Below are 24,695 nucleotides of genomic sequence, written 5' to 3'. Positions count from 1 at the left end.
CATTTATTAAACATACGGTATGAAGAATGGTGCTACATATAGTCCCTAGCCCAAAGGAGGAAAATACCTTTTTCAAAATGTTTAATTCTTAAAAACAGAAGAATTAATACTATAACCAAACAGAAAACAATACATTTGCTTTTTTAAGTCTCCTCCTTTCATTTTGTGAACATTCTGCAGCAGGGCATATGACAGCTAAAATATAAATGATTCTTTACAAACATGTCAGAACAATTTTGTTAGAAGAAAAAACTCAGGAAGATTTTTAAACCCACTTTTGGTCTACAACCACATATTTACCAATTCCAAACTACCAAAATAAAAACTGAAGAGTTAACATTTCATTGTCTGCATTAAAAAATACTTACACTATTGGCTTTTCCAGGCGACTTCCCTGAGAACCAACAATCTCCCCCAATGTACAAAACACTTGTCCCAGAAAGTCCTAAAATAGACAAAAGGATTAAAGCTCATAAGTTCTCAAGCTGTCTTTACACTACATATTTTGTACATCATATCTGTATTGGTTTCATTGCTGAAATACTGAATTCCCCGACTCCCAATAATGAATAAAATGAGCTCAACAAGCATGAATTTTAGCATGTCATTTTCCTGCAAACTGGCAAAGCCTTTTGTCCTTTTATCGCAGCTAGCTTGTTAATGCAAGTAAGCGGGAAACTGCTTTTACTTTCTTTTTCTTCTTGAAATTACAACAACAGTAGAAAGAAGTTCCAGGATTTGAATCCACAGTTGGCTTTGGATATCTCTGAAACTAGTAAGCTTTGGGCTGAGGAGGTAGACTGTGAAAACACAGAGCAGAGGTGGTTAACAATACTCAGCGTTACCTACACACAGGCTATGTGAGGTGGCTACAGAGGGGGTCCCAAGCCACACAGCCAGGTGTCTGTTCCACTACTGACACTCATTACCTGGGACTGGGCAATTAATTAAGCTCTCCAGTTTCCTCATTGCTAACCTGTACTAGTTCCCCTCACAGTTGTTTTGAGGAGGAACGAGTTAATATTACACGAGTTAATATTAGCATATGTTACATACCTAAAAATAGGTTAAGTGTAATACATTGTAAAGTTCATTAATGTACAAACTAGATGTACCTTATTTCAAGTACAATCTTATACTTATTTTCAAGACTCAGAATAACCTTGCACAATGAAAGATCTGTTATTAATCTTTGTTTCACATATAAAGAAAATCCTAATCATACAGGAGGTTGATTTCTTTCATGGTCTGAGCAGTCAGAAATAGCAGACTAACCCAGATGTTCTGATTCCAGATTAATATGCTGCCTAAGAATTTAAATATCATAAACACAATGCAATTTCACATGCCAATAAAATACGAGTTCCAACATCATCTGGACGTGTTGAATCAAGAAAATATGGAAGTATTTCAGAGAGAGACACACACTCTAGTTTAGCTTGTATAGGATTTCAATCTGTCCTAAAAGAGAAGGTGGAAGATCTCCCTAAATTGTAGAGAACTGGCCCATGGGAAGCCCTAAGAAGGATGGACAGGAATGAAGAAACAAAATATTCAAAGTTTTTAATAAGTAAAAATTTTAAATGCCTAGCAAGTAAAAGCTATGTATTCAGTTCTAAAAAGTAAAGGAGAGAGTGTTCTAAGTCTGATGAAGGAAGTCCATGCTGGAGACTAGGATAGTCAGGGTAATATTTCCCAAAGGCAGTAAGCCTTGAGAGCCAAGTAGAAATCAGATCATGGAGAGAAGAGAGTTGGATATTCTGTTAGCTAGGATACAATGGGAAGTTACTCAGATCAAAGGGCTGAAAGTTATCAGGAGAAGGGAGGAGGGGGAAAGGACAAAAGCAGGGAAGGAGTGTGTTTCGCTTTGCAAAAACCAGCAGTTCCCAACAGATACCCAGTAAGGTGTTTCACCTGTTAGTCCCTTGGTAGGTGCTTCTTTCACCTGATAACCCCTTACAGACCCTTACAGGAACCAGCTGAGTCAGTCTGAGACATTTTGGAGTTGAGGACCTGCAGAAGTTCCCCCACCCCACCCCTCACCTAAGTTGTCCTGCAGTTAGTTACCTTTAGCTCATTATAAAACTAGGATCCCCTCCTATAAATGAGATTTTTCCGCCTATTTTTCCACCTGTTGTTTGAACATAGGTGCATGTACTAGCATGGTGACATTCTAGGCATATGGAATTGAACCAAGTGCCTAATAATAGAATATGTATAACTAAAAGTAAAAAATAAACAAAAAAAAATATAATAAAAAAAAAAAAAATAATAAAAAAATTAATGATAAAAAAAAAAATAATTTCAGGGACAGACAGTGCTTTGAGAGCTGCCTCCAGCTCCTTACTTGTGAAAAGTAATAAAAAGTTCTTTGCTTTCAACACTTCCTTCGGTTGTGTTCAATTTAATGCACTCCAGGCAGTGAACTCCTTGAGTACAGTTACAATTCCAGTTAAAAGAGAAGAGAATTGGCTACCCAAAAATATCTCTTTGCCATAAGGATTATTATTTTTTTAATGTTTATGTATTTACTTTGAGAGAGAAAGTGCTATCAAGGAAGGGGCAGAGAGAGAGAATCCCAAGCAGGCTCCATGTTGTCAGTGCAGAGCCTGACAGGGCTCGATCCTACCAACTGTGAGATCATGTCCTGAGCCAAAATCAAGAGTCCAATGCTTAGCCGACCGAACCACCTGGGTGCCCTGGCATAAGGATTATTTTAGGCTAATTATTTTTCAGAAATAGCAGACATGGGGGAAGCTCAGAAAACCAGGTTAGAAGTTAGCCTTTTGCAGGAGACATTTACATTTATAAGAAAAATTTCCATTTCTAAGGCTGTCTTCCTAGGATGAAGGGGGTTACTAAATCTCTTCTCAGTGGAGAAGGCAGAGACTTAAATCTGCATAAACTATGCCCTCTTTAAAATGCTTTGCCTGAAAACCTCCCATAACGCTTCCCCACTCACCAACATTTTTTGTCTTTAGTTAGAGATGGTATAAGGCTTGGACCATTTCAGGGAGTTACTCCATTTTCCTTAGTATCTCCCATGTATACAGGAGGTATAGCATGTTATTAAACTTTCATTTGTTTTTCTCCTATTAATCGTCTTTTTTATTACAGAGGCTAATAAGAAGGGTAGAGGGAGAATTATTTTTCCTCCCTTAAATAATCCTAGAGAACAGATCAGAGTTACAGGCAAGAATGTAATAAGAAAAGAATGGGCTTCAAGTAAAGGGGAGAATTGAAGATGAAGAGCCAAGTCAGACTGTAGAAGGTCCAGTTGGCCGGTCAAATACAAACAAACAAGGAAGTTGTCGTAGGATAATCAGAAGCAACTGGAAGTCTTTTAGCAATGCAGGGGTACCATTAGAACAGTACATTCAGATTACATGGGTACCAGTGTGAAGAATGGACTGACAAATGAGGTAAAATCTGCAATCTGGATCAATCAGGCTATAGCAGTTAATAAGAAGCCAAGTGTTAAGACCCAAACTGAAGTTGTAGCAAGTGGTAGGAAACAGTGCAGAGCAGAGTGACAGGATTTGGTGTAAACTATCCTTGCACATGATGAGGATGGGGAGGGGGACAGTGGGGACAAGAAGGGAGGGACAGAAAATACTCTGGATCTGAAATTTGGTGGCTTCCAGAATGACATCATCACCAGCTAAACCCAAGACATAACCTGTATTGCTCACCTGTCTGTACCCAATGACCTTTGGGTCCCACATTTTTCCTTAAGTTCTTTCCAGTTTATCTATTACTCAACTCAGGCAAAAGGCCCAACGGGCACAGCATCCATGATGGAAACTGAAACTACCCCTTAAGCTATAACGACTGGCTTGGCAAAGAGTTCCAGAGGCCCAGACCATCCAGATCAGTTTGAGCTCAACCACAGACTCATACCTGCGCAGACGGACTATGGAGTGAAGGACAGTTATTCCTACTTCAATATAATGCTAAATTATCTGTCCAAGGAGGAACACAAGCCTCATTAACATAACACACAATATAGGTATAGGCCTTTTTCTTAAGGTGAACATGCAACCTTATGCCCACCTCTACATATGATGACAGGGTTCCCCTTTCTAAATATTCATCCTAACCCTAAGTAAAAGAATCCACCCACTCTTGCTCGGAGAGTCAGGGCTTTGGAAGTTATTCCCCATGATCTCCTTATTTGCTGCAAATTGATTCCTTTGTGTGACAACTCCATCTGGTGTTATCTCCACCTTGGTGACTCACTAAGGAGCAAATTCACATTAGTTCAGTTACAACACCTTCATGAAAGTGCAAATCATTTTAAATTTTGATTCTGAGTAATTAGAAAGTACTTAAGGTACAGCCTGGACATATTTAAATTAAATATCCTTAGTAGCAACATGTCTTTCCCAATTTCAAAAGAGACTTTACAGGTATGTTTATGGGTTAAAAAAAAAAAAAAACAACCTAAATTTCTCTAAGTCTCATGGCAGAAAGTGCTGAATACTAAAGATTTGGAATAGATCATTGTTCTGCGTTAGCAGTGAAAAGCATGGGGGATTCTGGAACTCTTTTCTAAAAAATATTAATACTGATAGATAGCTGTGCATACTACATGTTAAATGGATATGGCCAAGTCTCACCAAAAGCTGTTCTGTGCTGTCATTACTCAAGAAAACACAACTGAAGTACTGAGCATATCCTTACGAGAGAAGACGTATTAGCAAACGGAGAACACACAAATACCATCAGTGATGAACAAAAAGGAAATTAAAATAATAAAATAAAATGTATACCAAAAAGCTATGGCATGCATCTGTACACACTATCTCTATAGTTATTGCACACTTTGCCCCTAAATATTTATAGCATTTTTGTAGTTCCTTTAATCTGTCTGTGCTTCCGTACTCCTTATCAAGCAACACATTTACTACTCACAGTGAAAAAATCAGCATATAGTGTTTGTCAACTAACTACTCCTTGCGGTGGAAATTTCTACAGAATCTTTATTTTTTACTCATCTCAATGCTTCACATTTTGTATGCATTTTACACAGTATGGTAACAGAATACATGTGTCCTTTAATGGCTATTTTTAGATATTGTGGTCTGTAGTTAGATAAAGATAGAAATAAAAATTACCTTTAACACAAACTGCTTTACTGTTTCTCACTATGGTGTTGTGTTCCAGTTGATGAGTCATTAGAATTACATTAAAATAGAACTTGCAGTAATAAATCCAGGCATGTTTCCACAGCTTTAACACACACATAGACCAAATCTAGTTCACGGTGTCTGGCAATTGAGAAATGCTTCAATTTATTCAGCCATATTAACTATTGTGCTTTCCCTCAAATGGCCAAGAGATCAATAAATATTTGCCAAATTTAATTATTATTTTATAATCTAAATAATACACAGATAGAACTTAGTTTTGAAATCTATTTAAACATACATAAATACATGTTGTTAGTATATAGGATGCATTCTACCAATATTACCCTGAATATATCCCAATATCGCCCTGAATACAATATGCTGGTATTAAATCTGAAATATCTAGCAGTGCAAAGTAAACAAGAAAAAAACAGAAAGCATAGCACACAAAGCAATATAACCATGAGTTTTGTGTTACATAGGTAGTTAAAAAGTTATCAGCACATCAGAAGGAGTCTTTGGATTACTCCTATAACTACTTAAATCTAGTTTTATTACTAATACAATGCAGACAAAAATCCAAGGAAACCCTGCTATACTATCAGAGTCTAGCTGATTATTATACAAATACACAGTTGACTCTTGAACAACATGATAGTTTAAACTGTGCAGTTGCACTTATATGTGGATTTTTTTTTTCAGTGTATAGAGTATAGTACTATAATTCATTTTCTCTTCCTTATGATTTTCTTATTTCTATAGCTTACTTGATTGTAAGATTAGGGTATATAATACATATAACACACAAAATAGGTATTAATTGATTATGTTATCAGTAAGGCTTCTGGTCAACAGTAGGCTATTAGCGGTTAAGTTTTGGGGGAGTCAAAAATTATACACAGATTTTTGACTATTGTGGAGGTTGGGACCCTTAAACCCCATGTTGTTCAAGGGTCAACTGTATTTCTCTTCTTTTTCTTTTTAACATTCAGAAGAGCGTCTCCTTTAATTGCATGCATGAGCAAAATATTCTAATTCCTTCAAACTTATTACTTCATTATTTTTTCATACCAATTTTTACTGATCAATTCCTCCACTACATTTCATATTATACTGTGGCTAGCTACTTATCTATATTCATAAAAATTACATTAATGCTATGTACTTTAATAATTCCACACATATTAATAAGGTAACTTACTTTACAATAAATGAACTTGTTTTGTTGGTTTATTTGCTTGCTTGCTAGGTACCAGTATAAATTCTGATACATCCTTTATAAAAGATCTTTTATATTTATTTATTTGTTTGTTTATTTATTTATTTATTTAGCAAAACAGTATAACATATTCCTTAAGAGTGAGAATTATGAATGTCTATACTGTTTGTGTTTATATTCTGGCTGAATCATTTACTAATGACTCTATGTCTCAATATCCTGACCTATAGAATAGAGATAATGAATAATGCCTATATATAAATTATTGGGAGGATTAAATAAGATATTATATGCAAGGTACTTAATAAGATTATATATGCAGATAATATACGCAAAGCCGTTAGAACAAATACTTGAACATGGTAAGCATCTAATAAATATATGCTTCTCTTCTCCTCCCTACCTCCCTGGGGTTAAAAGGATATTACTATGTACTTAAAACTTATCCCTGACTACTAGATTCCAGTACTGCAGATACTATAATTACCTGGATAAAGTATTTTTATATCCCCTTTACACTCATAGCCCATTCAAATACCCATATTAAGTGTCATTATAAAATCCTAAAGTGCCTTATACACTAACTTATCTTACATGGTAAGTAGTATACATATAAACATACATATGTAAAAGAATGACATTTTTAAAACAATGGTATAGTGAACCAGGAGGCCTTCATGGTAAGTGAAATTTCTGATTTCTACACTATCACAAAACCAGTCAACTGTAGTTGATCATCAGCATCATCATAAACAATTTCATAAGCACTCAAAAGCGTGGCATCTTTCTCCTAAAAGTTTATAAAGATAGTCTGTAAATGGCTTTCCTATTTTATGATGTGATCAAGGAACATCTGAAAATATAATATCTCTAATTAATAGATAATTTAGATGAAAAGACATTAAACTGATTTATGATAGCTAAGTTTTAACACAGCTCAGTAATTGGGTGCAGTCAACTGTTCAGTAGTTAATCATTCTATTTGTTGATAAGATAGACTATTTGCCTCCATTTATTGCTCATACCCATTTTGTGATCATTTAACTCATATTAAGCATATTCATGCTAAGCCACTAAGAGCAAGATAAAGTAATACAAAATATTTTGCTTTTACAATATTTTAACCATTGCAGAAAAAATTAATGAGGAAAGCTTATATTACCTGTGAAATTTTATTGTTGGCATTATCTATTTTATTGCTGGTATTCCCTGCTAATATTGCTGACTACCTCTCTATTTAATTCATCCTAATCACATCAACTATAAAGACTGAGGTGTGACTTAGTTATATTATGCTAATATGGCAATCATTTATAATAATCAAATATAGGTGCTTCCATTCCCCAATAATGACTTCTACTTTCTTTAAGGTTGTTAGCACATCTATATGCTATTTTGAAAATAAGGCAAACTCAACATGAAACAATTGGATTCAATATTTTGGAAGAAACAATTTGTCACGTTTTAACATAATAATACAACTTTTTTAAGGCAGGGATTTGTCTATTTAATGGATAGATCCATCTATAATTCAAAAATGCTATTCTACCTCCAAGAGATTAATAAAATTTCTAAACCTAGACATCAATGGTTAAATTACAAATACAGTTTCAAAATTATACTCTAAAGTCGAATGTATTTCTTTTATCTCAGCACAAATGTTGATTTTAAAAATAGTTTTTGTTTGTTAAGAGTCCAAATGAAAGCAGTAAGCCACTGAATGAAAATTAAGCTTTCAACAATGAGGGATGGCCATTGAGCTAAATTAACAAATTTTTAAAATTATTCGCAACATATATATTTAACTAATTGAAAACCATGCTATATAGAGACTACAAAATAAAGCTATACTATTCAGAGATAAACGTATGGAAAATATTTACCTTTTGGGGGCATATCACTTTATGTTTGTTCTCATTAGCAAAGAAGCGAGAAGTGTAATATGCTTACAGAAAGTAAGTTAAATATTCTCTCTGCTGGTAGTCATGGTAAGACAGTTGACAGGCCAAATAACTAGAAAACTTACTACTACTTATTATTAAATAATATGAAATATAATATAGCATTATCCGATACTAGATAATAGTATTAAATATAATGTAATACTATCATTCAAAATCATTATTAAATATTGAATTCGAAATAAGGGCCAGCTTTGCATGCAAACAATCACACCTAATATAACTTAATGAGTGCTGAAGATACTGTCATCAGACCTAATTCAGGCATTGTCTCTTAAAGTCTAAGATTCTACAAGCCCTTACTGGAAATGCAAATGGAAACATAATTCATTTATAAAACATCAGTCATTAATACTTTAGCTTGAATATGCTTAAAAAGCTAGCTCTCATCATCTAGTAAGGGCCTGAAAGCATGTTTATAGAAAAAGAAAGTTATTACTGCAAAGGCCTCTCAGGAAGCGACAATTTAGTAGAGATTTAAATAATGTAAGAAAAAGAACCATGTGAATATTTGGCATAAAAACATTCCAGGCTGGAGGAAAAGCAAAAACAAAGTTTCTGAAACAAGAATATACTTGGGCATTCAAGGAAAAGCAAGATGGCCAGTGGACCTGGAACAGAATGAGCAAGGAAAAGAATTAAAGAGAGAACCAGGAGTCTGGTTCTTCACCCGAAGGACCGTGAATTCTATCCTGAGTGTAGAGGGAGGCCACTGAAGGGTTTGAATTGAAAAGTAACATGTTCTGACCAGCTTCTAAAAATGCGAATTCTGGCTAATATTCTTCCCTCAAATTTCTAAATGCTTCAGTTCACCAAAATTTCTAATTTAAATTCTATTTTCTTCTCCATTTATATTTTTTTCAGGCGCATATATATATATATATATATATATATATATATATATATATATAGATAGATTTTTTTTTTTTAAGGTAACTTTAATGAGTTCCAGCTCTATAGGCTGATGGTTTGCAAAACCATCTTTCTATTCTCCAGATATGGCCTAGTCAATATCTCCAGTTGGATGCTTATTGGGGTCTCAAACAACATAAACCCATTCTGAACACTGAGTTCTCCAATCTCACCCCACCACCTCACTCTCTTCCTCCATGATGTACCCCTCGCAATAAACTAAACACCATTTATTCAGTGGCTTTTCGCCAGTAACGTAAGAGTCATTCTAAATTATTTTCTTATGTTCTCACCTGAAATCCAATTCATCAGCAATAATATCACCAAAACATATTCCAAAACTGACCACTTCTTAGCCCTTCAAGGGCTATACCCACCAAATACTATTCATTTAGCCAAATCACAATAGCCTTACAGTTGGTCTCTTTTGGGTCACCACCAGGGGAGTTCCCCGGGTAAAATCTGAAACTGGCACCCATACCTAGAGGGCAAGGAAAGACTGAAGAAAAAAGGCAGGTCCCTCCAGATTGGTAGGTGGCAGGTTTAATAAGCAAGGGAACTTACATTATGAGGCTGTCTTGGATGGCTGCAAGATGAGTAGATCTCCACACTTGCCTGCCAGAATCACAACTTTTTTACAGAGGCCTTAATGGGGTTCAGTCATACATTCAGTCCAGATGGTCTCAACATCCATTACTCTCTCAGACTATGTCTATGAAACAGGCCAGTGGGCAGAACATACCTTTCAAGGACAGGGAAGGGAGTGACCAGATCCAGTTCACAGGTAAACCAGTCATGTTCTCCTCCAACAGTTTCCTTAATTTCAGTCTTGCTTCCCAGCCCCATTCTCCACTTCAGCTGTCAGTTGTTATTTAAATGTATAAATCATCTTCCGGTGAAATTCATTAAACTTTTTTTGAAGCCATGGCCTACAAATCTCTGCATCATCTGAATTCTGTGTACCTTTTCAATCTATTTCATTCTGCTCTCCTTATCATTCACAAAATCCCATATATGGTAGCTATCTTCGGTCACATCAACATTCCAAATATTTTCCTGACTCAAGGTCCTTGCATTGCTGTTGCTTTTACCTGGAATGCTCTTTCTCTAGATTATCAGTAGTTCCCTTCTTCTCTTTGCATAAGTATACCCAGGATGAGAACTTGTGCAGAATCACTCCACCTGGTTGAGAGGAACCTAAGCTTCTAGCTAGCATTCTTCATCAGTCACTGTTTCTCACTATCAATTTCTTTTAAGTGTATAAAGAAGTAAGTTATCTTAATCATTTTGCATTTGTTTCTATTAAATAAATCTTGCCCCTTCCACTTCCCCAACTCCAAAATGTAAGCTGTTTTAGGACAGGGGGTCCTTGTTTGTCTTCTACACTGCTACATTACTGAGCACTTGAACAGCACTTAAATATATTTATTGTTTGCCTGATTTTAAGAAAATACATTAGAATTTGGTTCAGTTATATATGGGTTAAATTGGTTTTTCTTCTGATGAGAAAAATATTACCCCACTTTCTATGAGAAAATGCACCTCATGGTCCAAACAATTATCTTTCAAATGAAATTTTCAAAACAACTGATCTACATGTGGAAGTTTATACATATATGATATTTAGAAAATATACTGAAGAACATACACACCCTCACTGAAGGCTGGTATTTCATGGCCCAAATAATCCAATGAGCTATTAACATGTCTAAACAAAAATTTTAGCAGGTACCTTCCAAGATCATCCAAATGGAAAAATGCGTTTTGGATTGCCTGGTGTGTATGAAAATTTAGTACACAAAGTACAGTTTTGATGTCATCTGGTCTAGAGCGCCTAGATACACCAGAATCCTAGATACACCAATTATGGGCCTGTTATTAATCTTTTCATTAATGATTTGGCTGGTGCAATTAAATTATTCAAATGAAAGTATGCTATGCAGTTCTGCTAATGGCATTAAGATGAGTGGGCTCGACAGCAACTTAGAGAACAAAACTGGAATTCAAAATGTCAGATTTTGTTCACAGGATCTAACACTTTGGGGGGGCTAATATTTTACTAATTTCCCTAGAAAATCATAAAATGGATAAAACCTCTTAAGGAAAATGTCCCTGGATTCCAGTGCCTGCATCATGTAATGTTGCTGGTGCATGTTTCTCCACTACAAACTTTCCTACCATGAATAAAATCAGTTAAGGGGCGACCAGGTGGCTCAGTCGGTTGAGTGTCTGACTCCAGCTCAGGTCATGATCTCACGGTTCGTGGGCTGGAGGGTTCAAGCCCCACGTTGGGCTCTGTGCTGACAGCTCTGGATTCTGTCTCCCTCTCTCTCTGCCCCTACCCTGCTCACACTCTGTCTCTGTCTCTCTCAAAAATAAATAAACATTAAATAAAAAAAAATAGGGGCTCATGGGTGGCTCAGTCATTTAAGCATCTGACTTCGGCTCAGGTCATGATCTCGCAGTCAGTGAGTTCAAGCCCCGCGTCAGGCTCTGTGCTGACAGCTCGGAGCCTGGAGCCTGCTTCAGATTCTGTGTCTCCCTCTCTCTCTGCCCCTCCCCCACTTGTGCTCTGTCTCTCAAAAATAAATAAGTGTAAAAAAATTTTTTAATAAAAAATATAAATAAATAAATAAATAAATAAATAAATAAATAAATAAATAAAATCAGTTAAAAGTATACCAATCCTGTATCCACTCACCCTGTATTCATTTGCAGTATTAGGAATCTAAGGTACAATGCTATATTATATCTCTATTTTCCCTACTAGTACCAAAAATTTAAGAATTTGACCCAAGATCCCTGAATATTGGAAATCAAATAAAGTCATCCCGAAATGGGTTTCTGTCAAAATTATCAGAAATGAGAATAGGAAAAAAAAAGATTTTATTATTGTTAACTCAAGGAGTCTCTCTTGCTACCAAATCCCCTTTGTAAAAGGTAAGTGCCTGCACTCCACATGCAAACCCACGCACTTAGCAGTCTTTCCTAAAAGGTTCCAGTTTTTATTTCACTTTGCAAAGTTGGCAGGTCGACAATCACACTTTTAAACAACTGTATCCTCAGGGAGTAGACCTAGTTTGTTTATTGGCTTCTCTAATCTAAATCGCTCCTGAACTCATTTTGGGTTGAATGAGTTATAAAATCTGTACTTGGATGCTTTCAAATAGCAAGGGCTTTTGTTGTTAATTTCTAACAGAAATTCGGGACACTAATTTCTAACAATTCATATCACAATTCCAAAACACATTTCCTTCCTCATCTGACATGCTTCATCCATTTGTAAGCTCAGGCACTTATTAACTAATTTGTACTGACTGCTTAATATTAAGAAATATAATACAGAGACTACTGTAAACAAATACATTAAAATGTGAGGTAATATGAACCACAGGAACTATAGGAAGCTATGCAATACTTTGGGAGAAAGGTGATGAGAATCTGAATTAAGTAACAGTAAGAAAGGAAAGAAGACAGAAGAGAAATAATACTTCATTATAATGAACAGGATTTATAGCTCACAAGATGTGGTATGTGAGACAGAAAGAGGTTAACGATACATCCACGTTTTCTAACTTAGTATACCGTGATGATGATAATTCTCAAGATAGAAAATACAAGCAGAGGACCAACAACAGAATGGAAGAGGTCATACATTTTTGATAATTTGAGTTTTAGGCTTCTGCAGACTAGCTAACAAGCAGTTGGAAACTTGTTTTTGCTAAGGTACAAAGAGAGATAGACACTTGGGAGTCATCAGGGTAAAGCATGGAAATGGCTGAGATTTCCCAAGGAGAGCTTATTGAGATGAGATGACAATGGAAAACAAAACCAGGAAAAACCAATAATAAGGGAGAGGAGGAGGAAGAGAAACTGAAAAAGGATAGATAATGAGTAAACAAAGAAGTAAGAAAAGAAGTGAGGGAGACATTTCTGTGGAATTAAGAGGAGATGAGTTTGTTAAGAACAGTCAATTGTATCCAAAATAATGGGAAGGACAGGTAAAGCAGAAAGTGAAGAGAGGCCAAGATATTTTTCTCTAACCCATGTCAGAATAGTTCAAGCAGAAATGAAAACCAGAACACAGTAGAGTAAGATGGGAGAAACCCAGGCTGCTCTGAAAAGAACTGCAGCAGTAAGAAGGTGGTAAAGGAGATAGCACGAGAGTGAAGCAGAGTCAAGATGTCAGGAGGAAGACACGAAATCTTTCTTATGGAACATATAAAAAGCTATTCTGCAAAAAAAAATATTTTAAAAGATATGTACATTCATGCCTTCTATGGTACATACCTCAGTATGGATTATTTAACGAAAATATAGTTATATCATGTTTGAGGTACCTTCTTATCCCATATACTAGTCTCTCCCTGAATTCAAGGCCACCACTTGGGTAAGGACCACATGTTACCACCTTCACACTCAGCCTCAAAATATCCAACCCTATGGAAAGTCCTTAACTGCCAAGTTATCATGCCCTCTAAAAAGTAGTTTGAACTGAGAAACATAGAAATTATATTCAGGGAGAATGGGCACTTGAAAGCCTATGTCCACTCAAGAGTTTAGGGAGTTCATTTTTCCTACATGCACAAAGATGAATAAACAGAGAAACTTGGTTTTCAGAGAGAAACAGAAGCTCAGAGAAGAGTCATAATGCAAAGAATATGTAGCCTCAGAGAAAAAGAAATAGAGAAAATTGCTGTCTCAATCCCAACCCTCCAGGCCTGTTTTTGGCTGTAGCTCCTACAAGGACAAGCTACACATCACATTTATGAGATGCTTCTAAATCTCTTTAATATTAACCACCTACATGTGAAATAAATATAATGCATTTTCTTTCCTTGCAACTAAATTTTTTACTAGAAAATGGAATTCTTTTTCTGGTTCTTCCAGTGGAATTTGGAAAACTTCCAACACAAAGCTTTGCAAATAAAATTTAAATATCCAGCCACAATGCTCCGAGTCTTATGAGGAGCAGGAAGGCAGCATGGCAATGGTAATGAGCATTACTTATGGGGAGGAATGAGCTTATTACAGTATTTGCTTTCAATTTGTAGAAAAGTCAATCAGAAAGACTATTCTTTGAATCCTTCATCAAATGATTCTGCTCTTTGCTTCATGACAAAAATAAATATCATAGCTTCTTTACAATGAAGGAAAGGAACAGTAAATTGTGATTTTTACCACCATACCCAGCTTCCTAGTTTCCCCAAATCAGCCTCTCAACCTCTTAGCTTGGGATTACCTCTCATGTGTCTTCTCTTCTCTGAATTAAGACATCCCTCCTCTCCAAACTACATTGGAAATCATATCCATCTGTTCTAGTCAGTAGGCTACAACAATGGAGAAGTGAAAAAAATCTCACCCGCCTGACCCTCTGGGCATGACCATGACTCCAGCCAGCCTCCCACCTCTCAACTCTGACACGGCTGCCAATTCTACATCCATGTATTCAGATTCCACTTGGTACCTGGTTAAACTTTCAGAATGCTGTTCTCAAACAGCACCCCCTCCACCCCCATTCAGCTCTTCCTGCTAGTTTGACCTAACTCTCCCTCCAGACCTCAACCTCTGCATCTGCCTAGCTCTGAGGCCTTTGCTGCCCCTGAACCTAAAAACATCCCCAGGGAATAGTTATGGCCTGGGAAGTAGAGCTCTTGAGAAAAGAGGAATAGGTAGAAGGAGGGAAGATCAGGACCCAAAAAGAAAAAAAGAGACTGTAAGTGAACTTGAGGACAGACTCTGTATGTCCATCTTGCTCATACTGTACCCTCTGAAGCAGACATGGTGCCAGCATGAGGAGGCACTTAGAAAATATGGTTGAACAAATGAGCCACAAGGACTGAAGAATGGCAAATCACTCTGCCCTACACCCAAGTACTTCTCATTCTCGCACAAGCGAAGCCTCTCCAAATGACACGGGCTTCATCTTGCTCAACCTGAATTAATTTCAAACATTGCAGGGAACTGAAAGAATTTCTTTTAAAAATATATAAATAAATAAGGTTAATCCATTTCACACACTAAAGGTACCTTTGCTTTAAGAATTTCCTTCACGTGCTATTCTAGGATCCTTTAAAAATGTTATTTATTTTCTATGACAATTATTACATGAAAACTTATGGGAATATACCTTTAATATTAATGCATCAACATAAATACCAATCATATGTTATGATTTTGCGGTCTATATTATGTAATCATCCTAAAAACATAAAGTGTGAACTTACATGTTTGGACAGGTTGGGGCTCTTTGAGTCAACATCATACCTAAAAGATTAAAATATGAAACTCAGATTATTTCCACAAAATAGAGAGCTACAGAAAAAATATCAGTATTTTCCCAAAAAATAAGTAACATTATAATGAACCAAAAATATACCAGTAGGGAAAAATTAGCAAATTAAGAAGTTTCTTATAATCTTTAGTCTATATGCCAATAGACAATTCACAATCTCTGAGTCCTTTTATTTCCACAACCTAAGTAGAAGTCCTGATATTTTCAGTCATTAATTCTGCTGCTTGATAAGAAAGTTATAAACTTCTCTTTTGTACTATCATTAAAAAAAAAAGTTTGAAAAGTAAAACAAAACACAAAAACCATTCTCTTTTGTGTGAATCAGTAGTATCCTAACTGTTTAAAACTCCCTAACAACTGCAATTCCTCTCCTCTAGATACCATTTAAAAATAAGCAGGTTCAGGGCACGTGGCTGGCTCAGTGAGACGTGCGACTCTTAATCTCAGGGCTATGAGTTCAAGACCCATGTTGGGTGTAGAGATTACTTAAAAATATAAAATCTTTTAAAATCAATCAATCAATCAATCAATAAGCAAGCAGGTACTGGGAACAGTCTGTCGTTTGTGTACCTTTTAACTTCTATTTAATATTTTAAATGCTACTGTTGACTTTGAAATTTGGCTAAAGTAAGGAGACGTTACTTTTCCCCAATCACTGGACTTAGGGAAACCGAATATTTTACGAAAGATAAATACATTCATATAGTACTACGTTAGGTCCTGATTTTGACCAGTTGGTACTGGAAATAAATGATTTCTTAGAAAGATTCTGGGAAAACATCACTCACTATTACCTTAACCTCTCATTTTAAAGAAATTCTAGAAATGGAAAGGTTGCTACCAGTCAAAACAACCTCAAATAAATGAAGTCTTGAATAGGAAAATATTTTTTTCTTATTCAACACTGGCTCCAGTGTTTCTCCCAAATTATACTCCTTTCACATTCCTTGTCCATAGCTTCCTACCAAAAATTAACTGCCTTTTTAAAGATTAATTAAAGCCTTCACTCTCACTAAACAAGAATGTTTTTACAAAGAAACAAAGCATCTCCATCAATAAAAGGCAAAGAAACAGAGTTCACTGAGTGTACCAATGCTGGGCAGAGGTTCACGTACTCCCCAGCTAAGAATGTTTACCACAGATTGGCTTTCAAATTGTATGAGGCAAATACCTGCCTTGGAGGAATTACAAATTACTCTTCTTCACATTAGGGCATTCTGATCAACTCTGAACAGCTGTAACCTACAATTTTAAATCAGCAAACTGCCAACATCTACTGAAAACCTACAGATGTTAGCACCAAAAAAAAAAATTCTTATTCAAGAAATTTTTCTTATTCAAGACAACTTTTAAAGAGAAAATTGAAATTAGCAACTACAGCAGTATCAAAGGTGAAAAATAACTATGCTGGTTCCTTCCCAAGAATCAGTCATGGAAACTGTTTTCTATAAAGGGTATACTGTGGACGGGGGAAAAATAACATGGTATGTTCAGTTGTGCTAAAAGAAGCAAAAAGAAAAGGAGTTTGTTTTCATCACAAAGTTTAAGTATCTTCAAATATAATCTTCTTTCATTGCCTTTAACAAAGCTTTTTGAATGCTACTCTCTTGAAAATATGTAATTTGCAGCATAGTTCTGATGGCTTTAGATAATATGTTGGATTATAATGCATTTGAAATTATCGTGAGTTTTCCTTTAATGGACTTTTCCTTCTAACTTTTCTAAAAGTATCAAGACTACTCTGGTCCTTACCCTCAGACATAAACCCCACATCCTAAATAGTTAAAGTGTGTGTGTGTGTGTGTGTGTGTGTGTGTGTGTGTGTGTGTGTGCGCGCGCGCGCGCGCGTTTACATGTTTGAATGCCATACTCTTATTAAGAAAGATCATATTGGCAAGCAGGAAGTTAAGTAGTTTACACCTACAAGGGTACATCCCACTGCCTAAATTTACTAATGTTAATTTTGCAAACTTGAAGCTGCTACTGAATTGGCAGTAACCGATTTGGGTTGATCCTAAAGATTACCTTTCAATTAGAGGTAACAGATGTTGACTAGAGTTTTTCCTGTACTTCTGGAATTCCAGCTAAGGTCCAAAGCTAAAAACAAAAGATCCTAATATGCTTAGCTCAGAGGTGCCAGTCAGACCTTTCTTCACAACTTACTCATAAAGTGACAGGCTATTTCCTACCCCTTGTGGGGGCAAGGGGAGGTTCGTCCCATTCCCCAAAGTCAAGTGAAGGGGATCTCCTAAATCTGAGGTGCCTGAAGAAAAAGATAGCATCTGAGTCCCCAGTCAGACGCTGCTGAGCTACAGAAACTGCCTACAAGTCCAGCCTGTGGCTGCCATTAAAAACTATGTCAGCTGACAGTCCTAGGAAGTGCCTTCTGAGGGCTGAGGAACAAGTAGAATGTGTGACATCTGTCCCCTTTAAGGTCTAGATTCTTCAGAAGATAAGAGACCCACACCTCTGCCTCCCAGCTCACCTACCCTTTCCTTTTTCCACCCTCTGCTCTCCCGCAAGTAGCTGAAAATAGCTCCAACTGATGGGAGAGGAAGTGAAGAGTTATGAAGTTTGAGATTAAAGTTTTAAAGTAAAGAGTATAATGATTAACAAAATAAGATGGTTCTAGGGGCGCCTGGGTGACTCAGTTAAGTGTCCAACTCTTGATTTTGGTTCAGGTCATGATCTCAAGGTCATGAGATTGAGCCCTGCTTTCTTTTGAAGTCTTGAAGTCTCTGAAATACATACAGTGAAGTTGAACAATGTCATTCATTTATCATGAAATACTAGAGAGGTGTGTTAAGTTCTAGCAATGCCCTAACTTCTTCCTACCTTTAAGCCTTTCCTTGTCCATGCTAAGCATACCAAGAAAGCTTAGAAACATGAAATAAGTATCAGGTGCCTCCCTACCACAATACATTCTCATTTGGACTCACTAGTTTGTCAGAGTGATTTTTGAAATGCTATCTGTTAAAAGAGGCATGATATTTGAAGACTAACCAGCACTGAGTTCAGTGGAATTACATTTCTTGCACTCAACACGTTTTAAAACCCATTGGCTTCCACAGCCTCATCTTCAGTAGAGATGAGAATGCAATCGTTAGCCTCCATACAGGCAAATCATTCTTTACCTTCGTTTCCTCTCCAGAATGACTAGCCCAGCTCTCAATTTTTGCTCATTCGTCTTCTAACAAACATTTGATTGCTATCATCCTTTTGAAAGCACTATTTCCTTTCTTTTCATTCCCTTGTGACATTCTATAATAGCCACAGTTATGATATAAGTGATAAAGGCTCAGTAGGACACGGGCTTAAGAAGCCAGGGCCAAGTGGGTACAGTGGTGAAACAGTCACCTGGCAGCAGCTGCTTGTGATGGTGACAGGAGCCTGTTGGCAGACAGCAACCAAAATGAAACAGAAATGGGTTCTGAAAATTGGAGCTAAAACATAGGCAAGGCGCTCAGAGAACAAAGTATATAGGATCTTGGCTTCAAAGGCAAATTCCACCAAACTTTAAAGAAGAATTAATACCTACTCTTCTTAAACTATTCCAAAAAACAGTAAAATTCCAAATTTGTTCTATGAGGCAAGTATCATCCTGATATCAAAACCAGATAATCACACCATCAACAAAGAGAACTACAGGCCAAAATCCCTGATTAACACAGATGCAAAAATTCTCAACAAAATACTAGCAAACTGAATCCAACCACACATTAAAAAAATCAACCACCATGATCAAGTGGGATTTTTGCCTGGGTTGCAAGGGTGGCTCAATATTCATAAATTGATCAATTTGATAAATTGCATCAATAAAAGAAAGGGTAAGACCATATGATCATTTCAATAGACACAGAAAAAGTATTTGACAAAGTACTGATAAAAAAGTATTGATAAAAAAAGTATTGATAAAAAACTATTGATAAAAAAAAAACCCTCAACAAAGTAAGCTTAGAGGGAACATACCTCAACATAATAAAGGCCATATATGAAAAACCCACAGTTAACACCATCCTTAATGGGGAAAATCTCTCAGTTTTCCCTCTAAGGTCAGGAACAAGACAGGGATGCCCACTCTCACCATTATTATTCAATATAATACTGGAAGTCCTAGCCACAACAACAGAGAACAGAAAGAAATAAAAGGCACCCCAATTGGTAAGGAAGAAGTGAAACTTTCATTATTTGCAGATGTAATGATACTATATACAGAAAACCTGAAAGACTTCACCAAAAACTGCTAGAACTGATAAACGAATTCAGTAAAGTCTCAGGACACAAAATCAATGTACAGAAATCTGTTGCATTTCTATAGGCCAACAGTGAGGCAACCAAAAAAGAAATTAAGGAAATATTCCCATTTACAATTGCACCAAAAATAATAAGATATCTAGGAATAAACCTAACAAAACAGGTGAAAGACCTGTACTCTGTAAGCTATAAAACACTGATGAAAGAAGACAAAACAAAGAAATGGAAATATATGCCATGCTCATGGATTAGAAGAACAAATATTGCTAAAATGCCCATACTACCCAAAGCAATCTACAGATTTAATGCAATCCACATCAAAATACAAACAGCATTTTTCACAGAACTAGAACAAAGAATCCTAAAATTTGTATGGAACCAGAAAAGACCCTGAATAGCCAAAGCAATCCTGAAAAGGAAAAGGAAAGCTGGACACATCACAGTTCTGGACTTCAAGTTATATTACAAAGTAGTAGTAATCAAAACAGTTTATTATTGGCACAAAAACAGACACACAGATCAATAGAACAGAATAGAAAACCCAGAAATAAACCCACAATTATATGGTCAATTAATCTTCAACAACTCATGCAAGAATACGCAATGGGAAAAAGTCTCCTCAACAAACGGTGCTGGGAAAACTGGACAGCAACAGGCAAAACTATGAAATTGGACCACTGTCTTACACCACACACAAAAATAAATGCAAAATGGATGAAAGACCAAATGTGAAATCTGAAACCATAAAAATCCTGGAAGAAAACACAGGCAGTAACTTCTTTGACATCAGCCGTAGCAACTTCTTTCTAGGTATGTCTCCTAAGGCAAGGATCAAGGCAAAAATAAACCATGGGAACTACATCAAAATAAAAAAGCTTCTGCACAGCAAAGAAAATAATCAACAAAACTAAAAGGCAACCTATGGAATGAGAGAAATGACATACCTGATATTGCAAATGACATACCTTATAAAAGGATAGTATTCAAAACCTATGAAGAACCTATCATACTCAACACCCAAAAAACAAATAATTCAATTTAAAAATGGGGAGAAGACATGAACAGTTATTTCTCCAAAGATGACATACAGATGGCCAATAGACACATGAAAAGATGTTCATCATCACCATCAGGGAAATGCAAATCAAAACTACAATGAGTTATCACCTCACACCTCTCAGAATGGCTAAAATCAACAATACAAGAAACAACAGGGGTTGGTTAGGATATGGAGAATAAGGAACCCTCTTGCACTGATGGTGGGAATGCAAACTGGTGCAGCCACTATGGTAAACAGTATAGAAAAGCTAAAAATAGAACTACCTCATGATCCAGCAATTGCACTACTGGGTATTTACCCAAAGAATACAAGAATACTAATTCAAAGGGACACATGCACCCCTATGTTTATAGCAGTATTATTTACAATAGCCAAAATGTCTATTTGGCTAATTGATGGACACAAGAGCCCTAGTGTCCATCAATTGATGAATGGTTAAAGAAGATGTGGTGTATATATGCAATGGAATATTACTCAGCCATCAAAAAGAATGAAACCTTGGCATTTGCAATGACATCAATGGAGCTAGAGAGTATAATGCTAAGCAAAATAACCAGAGAAAGACAAATACCATGTGATTTCACTTATATGTAAATTTTAAGAAATAAAACAAAGGGGAAACAATGAGACAGACAGAAATTAAATTTATTTTTATATGAATTTAAATTAAAATAAAATATGAAAATGAAATTAATTTAATGAAAAATATGAAAATGAAATTTAATTTAATGAAATTAAAATGAATTTAAATTCATATAAAAATATAAAAAATTAAATTAATATAAATTAAATTTTATTAAATTTTTAAAAGTTTTAAAAATTAACATAAAAAAGATTTCTAAGTTGGTCTCAAAGATTAGCATGAAGAGTACTCTTATCTACATCTTTTTATTTTCAATATATGAAATTTATTGTCAAATTGGTTTCCATACAACACCCAGTGCTCATCCCAAAAGATGCCCTCCTCAATACCCATCACCCACCCTCCCCTCCCTCCCACCCCCCCATCAACCCTCAGTTCTCAGTTTTTAAGAGTCTCTTATGCTTTGGCTCTCTCCCACTCTAACCTCCTTTTTTTTTTTTTTCCTTCCCATTTCCTTTCCCCCATGGGTTTCTGTTAAGTTTCTCAGGATCCACATAAGAGTGAAAAAATATGGCATCTGTCTTTCTCTGTATGGCTTATTTCACTTAGCATCACACTCTCCAGTTCCATCCACGTTGCTACAAAGGGCCATATTTCATTCTTTCTCATTGCCACGTAGTACTCCATTGTGTATATAAACCACATACATCTTTTCATCCTAAAATCTGACTCTGAATAATTTACATTCTGAAAATGAAAAAAATATATAAGAAATTTACCCAATAGGATACTCACTGCAAGATTATATGTAATAGTAAAAATAGAACCAGCCAAAGGATCCATCAGTAAATGTTTGGCTAAATAAATAGTGTTTTTTCAAACAATGAAAATTATGCAGCATAAAATGAATGAAACACACACACACACACACACACACACATAATGGCATAAAAAGGTATCTGAAAAATGCAAGTAATAGGAAAATATTTGTGATTTTCAAAATACTGAGATTCCCATATGCAAGTATATACATTGAGTCATGTACATTTTTGGTTATTTGTGAATTTTTTGTTTTTTGGGCCTTTTTTTTTTTGGTATTGGAAGAACAAGAAACTCTGATGTTAAAAAAATTTTTTTCATGTTTATTTTTGAGAGAGAGAGAGAGAGGGAGAGAGAGAGAAGGAGACAGAGTGCGTGTGGGGGAGGGCAGAGAGAGAGGGAGACACAGAATGTGAAGCAGGCTCCAGGCTCTGAGTTGTCAGCACAGAGCCCGACAGGGCATTTGAACTCAGGAGCCATGAGATCATGACCTGAGCCGAAGTCGGAGGCTTAACTGACTGAGCCACCCAAGCGCCAAAACTTTCACTTTTAAATGCCTACATTATTTAAAATTTATAATCAATATTTACTATTTTTAAATGAGAGAAAACAATATAAATGAATAAGAAAGAGAGAGAGGGAAAGGGAAATAAAGAGAACAAGAATCATGAAATAATGGCTGGTTTAGGATAAAGTTAAGTCTAAAACCAGGGGCAAAAAATTAAGGGAGTACCACACTGGTATATGAAAGAGAATTCTTAAAAACAATGGCTATGAAGGCCGTGAACAATGAGAAAATGAAACCACATTCACATGATTTATATGTCATTTTTAAATAATATCACTGTGAGTAATCTCCACGATAAACATGGTCAGGAAACCATTACATTCTACTTTTTCTCTTAAGTATGATTTTTATTATTTCAGAAGGGGTTTCAATAAAATAAAAACCAAACAGGCCATAATAAATTTTGTTTGATAAATATAATGAATAGTGAAAACTCTTATAACTCTTGAAGGAAAAGGCCTGGCATAAAATCCTCCTTTTTTAAACAGAAGCATGGTGGGTTATTTTACTGCACACATTTTAGGGGACAACAAGAAAGACTGTTAACAGTAAACAACTTTCTACATTAAGAAGAAAATGATGACTTTTTCAAATAAGAGATGATAGCTTTCATCAAAAAAAGTCTATACATTGTGACAGCCTGGTACATTTTATTGTTTCCAGCTATTTAAAGTAAGACATTTATATTTTTAAATACTTGCAATGCTCATAAACTCTCTTTAATCATTTAAATTTATTAAATACATGCTATAACATATGTTATACTTTTCCCTCTCAATAGGTTTTCTTTTAACAATATCCAGATGTTTCAACAATGACCACAATTTACCTCTGTGAAACAAAAACTCAATAACAAATAACATCTTACAAACTGACACTAGATTCCCTGCGGACAAGAAGTTGAATTTGACGATAATATTTTGATCTGCTTAATTTAGTGTCAAAATAACAAGAATATTAAAAATATCAAGCAGTCTGGCTCTAGAATCCTATGCCTTGGCAATATGAGGCCACAAAGGGATAAAAGGAAGGCAGATATCCATATACTATACGAAGAAATGGCTGAGAGAAACAAAGATCTGGGGGACATGGGAGTACATGAGATCACCTTGGAATATATGCAGAGGTTGAAAAGAAATCACTGAGGCTTAACATGGTTTGAAAGAATGTCCATATATACCATGCAGCATTTCTACATGGTTAAATTGCTCACTAATTTTTCAATAAATATATAGCCAAAAACCTATAAAATGTAAAGCAATGCTAGAGACAGTGCTCAGGACACATTCTAAATAGAATTAATCTGGTTTCCTGCCAGTGTAATCTAGTATTCAGTGCAACCAGACCCAGCCTTATGTTACACAATTTGTCTTTAACAATCATTTTTTTTTTTAATGCAAGTTATATCAGAACTTACAAGTCAAAGCGAAGGTTCTCCCTTTCCTCAAAAAAGTAGTCCAGGATAAATTTTCTTACAAAATCAGGATTTAAAGTATTATCAATTACTTCAGTCCTTCCAAACTATAGAGAAAAAGAGAAAGAGAGAGGTTAAAATCAAGTCTTGCATGATTATTACAGTATACTACTTTGTAGTAATACAGTTCCTTGAAAACAGAAGCAAAAAATATCCCAATGGCTTGATAAAATAAAGTACCACCAAAAAGTCTTTGGAGACAAAATCATTCCCTCTTATTCCCTCAGGGAAATCAGAAAAAATGAGCACTGAGTTCATTCACATTATTAGAAAAGCAGCTTCTGAAAATTCATATAACAAGCTGTAACACCTTCTTCCCTCCTCATCCTCCCCTCTTGAAAACCAAATCTCATTCTAGTCAAAAGAAGTTATTTCTCCCTTTAATTTTAATGTATCACAGATTATTTTTCCTAACCTA

General features: G+C 35.6%; 1 protein-coding gene across 2 annotated transcripts in view; it reads right to left on the bottom strand.

The window, feature by feature from the left end:
• CPNE8 (copine 8) overlaps nucleotides 1–24,695 on the bottom strand; it is a 232,092-nt gene that overhangs the window by 151,395 nt on the left and 56,002 nt on the right. For both annotated transcript variants that reach the window (XM_019452437.2, XM_019452438.2), the window contains exons 4-6: nucleotides 24,221–24,324; nucleotides 15,452–15,491; nucleotides 369–445 (exon numbers count right to left, since the gene is read on the bottom strand). In XM_019452437.2, coding sequence (XP_019307982.1) covers nucleotides 369–445; nucleotides 15,452–15,491; nucleotides 24,221–24,324 — 221 coding nt within the window. The remainder of the gene's footprint in view (nucleotides 1–368; nucleotides 446–15,451; nucleotides 15,492–24,220; nucleotides 24,325–24,695) is intronic.

This window comes from Panthera pardus, unplaced genomic scaffold (assembly GCF_024362965.1).
Source record: "Panthera pardus isolate Hobbes unplaced genomic scaffold, ASM2436296v1 HiC_scaffold_6, whole genome shotgun sequence".
Taxonomy (NCBI): Eukaryota; Metazoa; Chordata; class Mammalia; order Carnivora; family Felidae; genus Panthera; species Panthera pardus.
The sequence above is the reverse complement of the archived record's forward strand: the minus strand, read 5'-3'. Positions and strand labels throughout refer to the sequence as shown.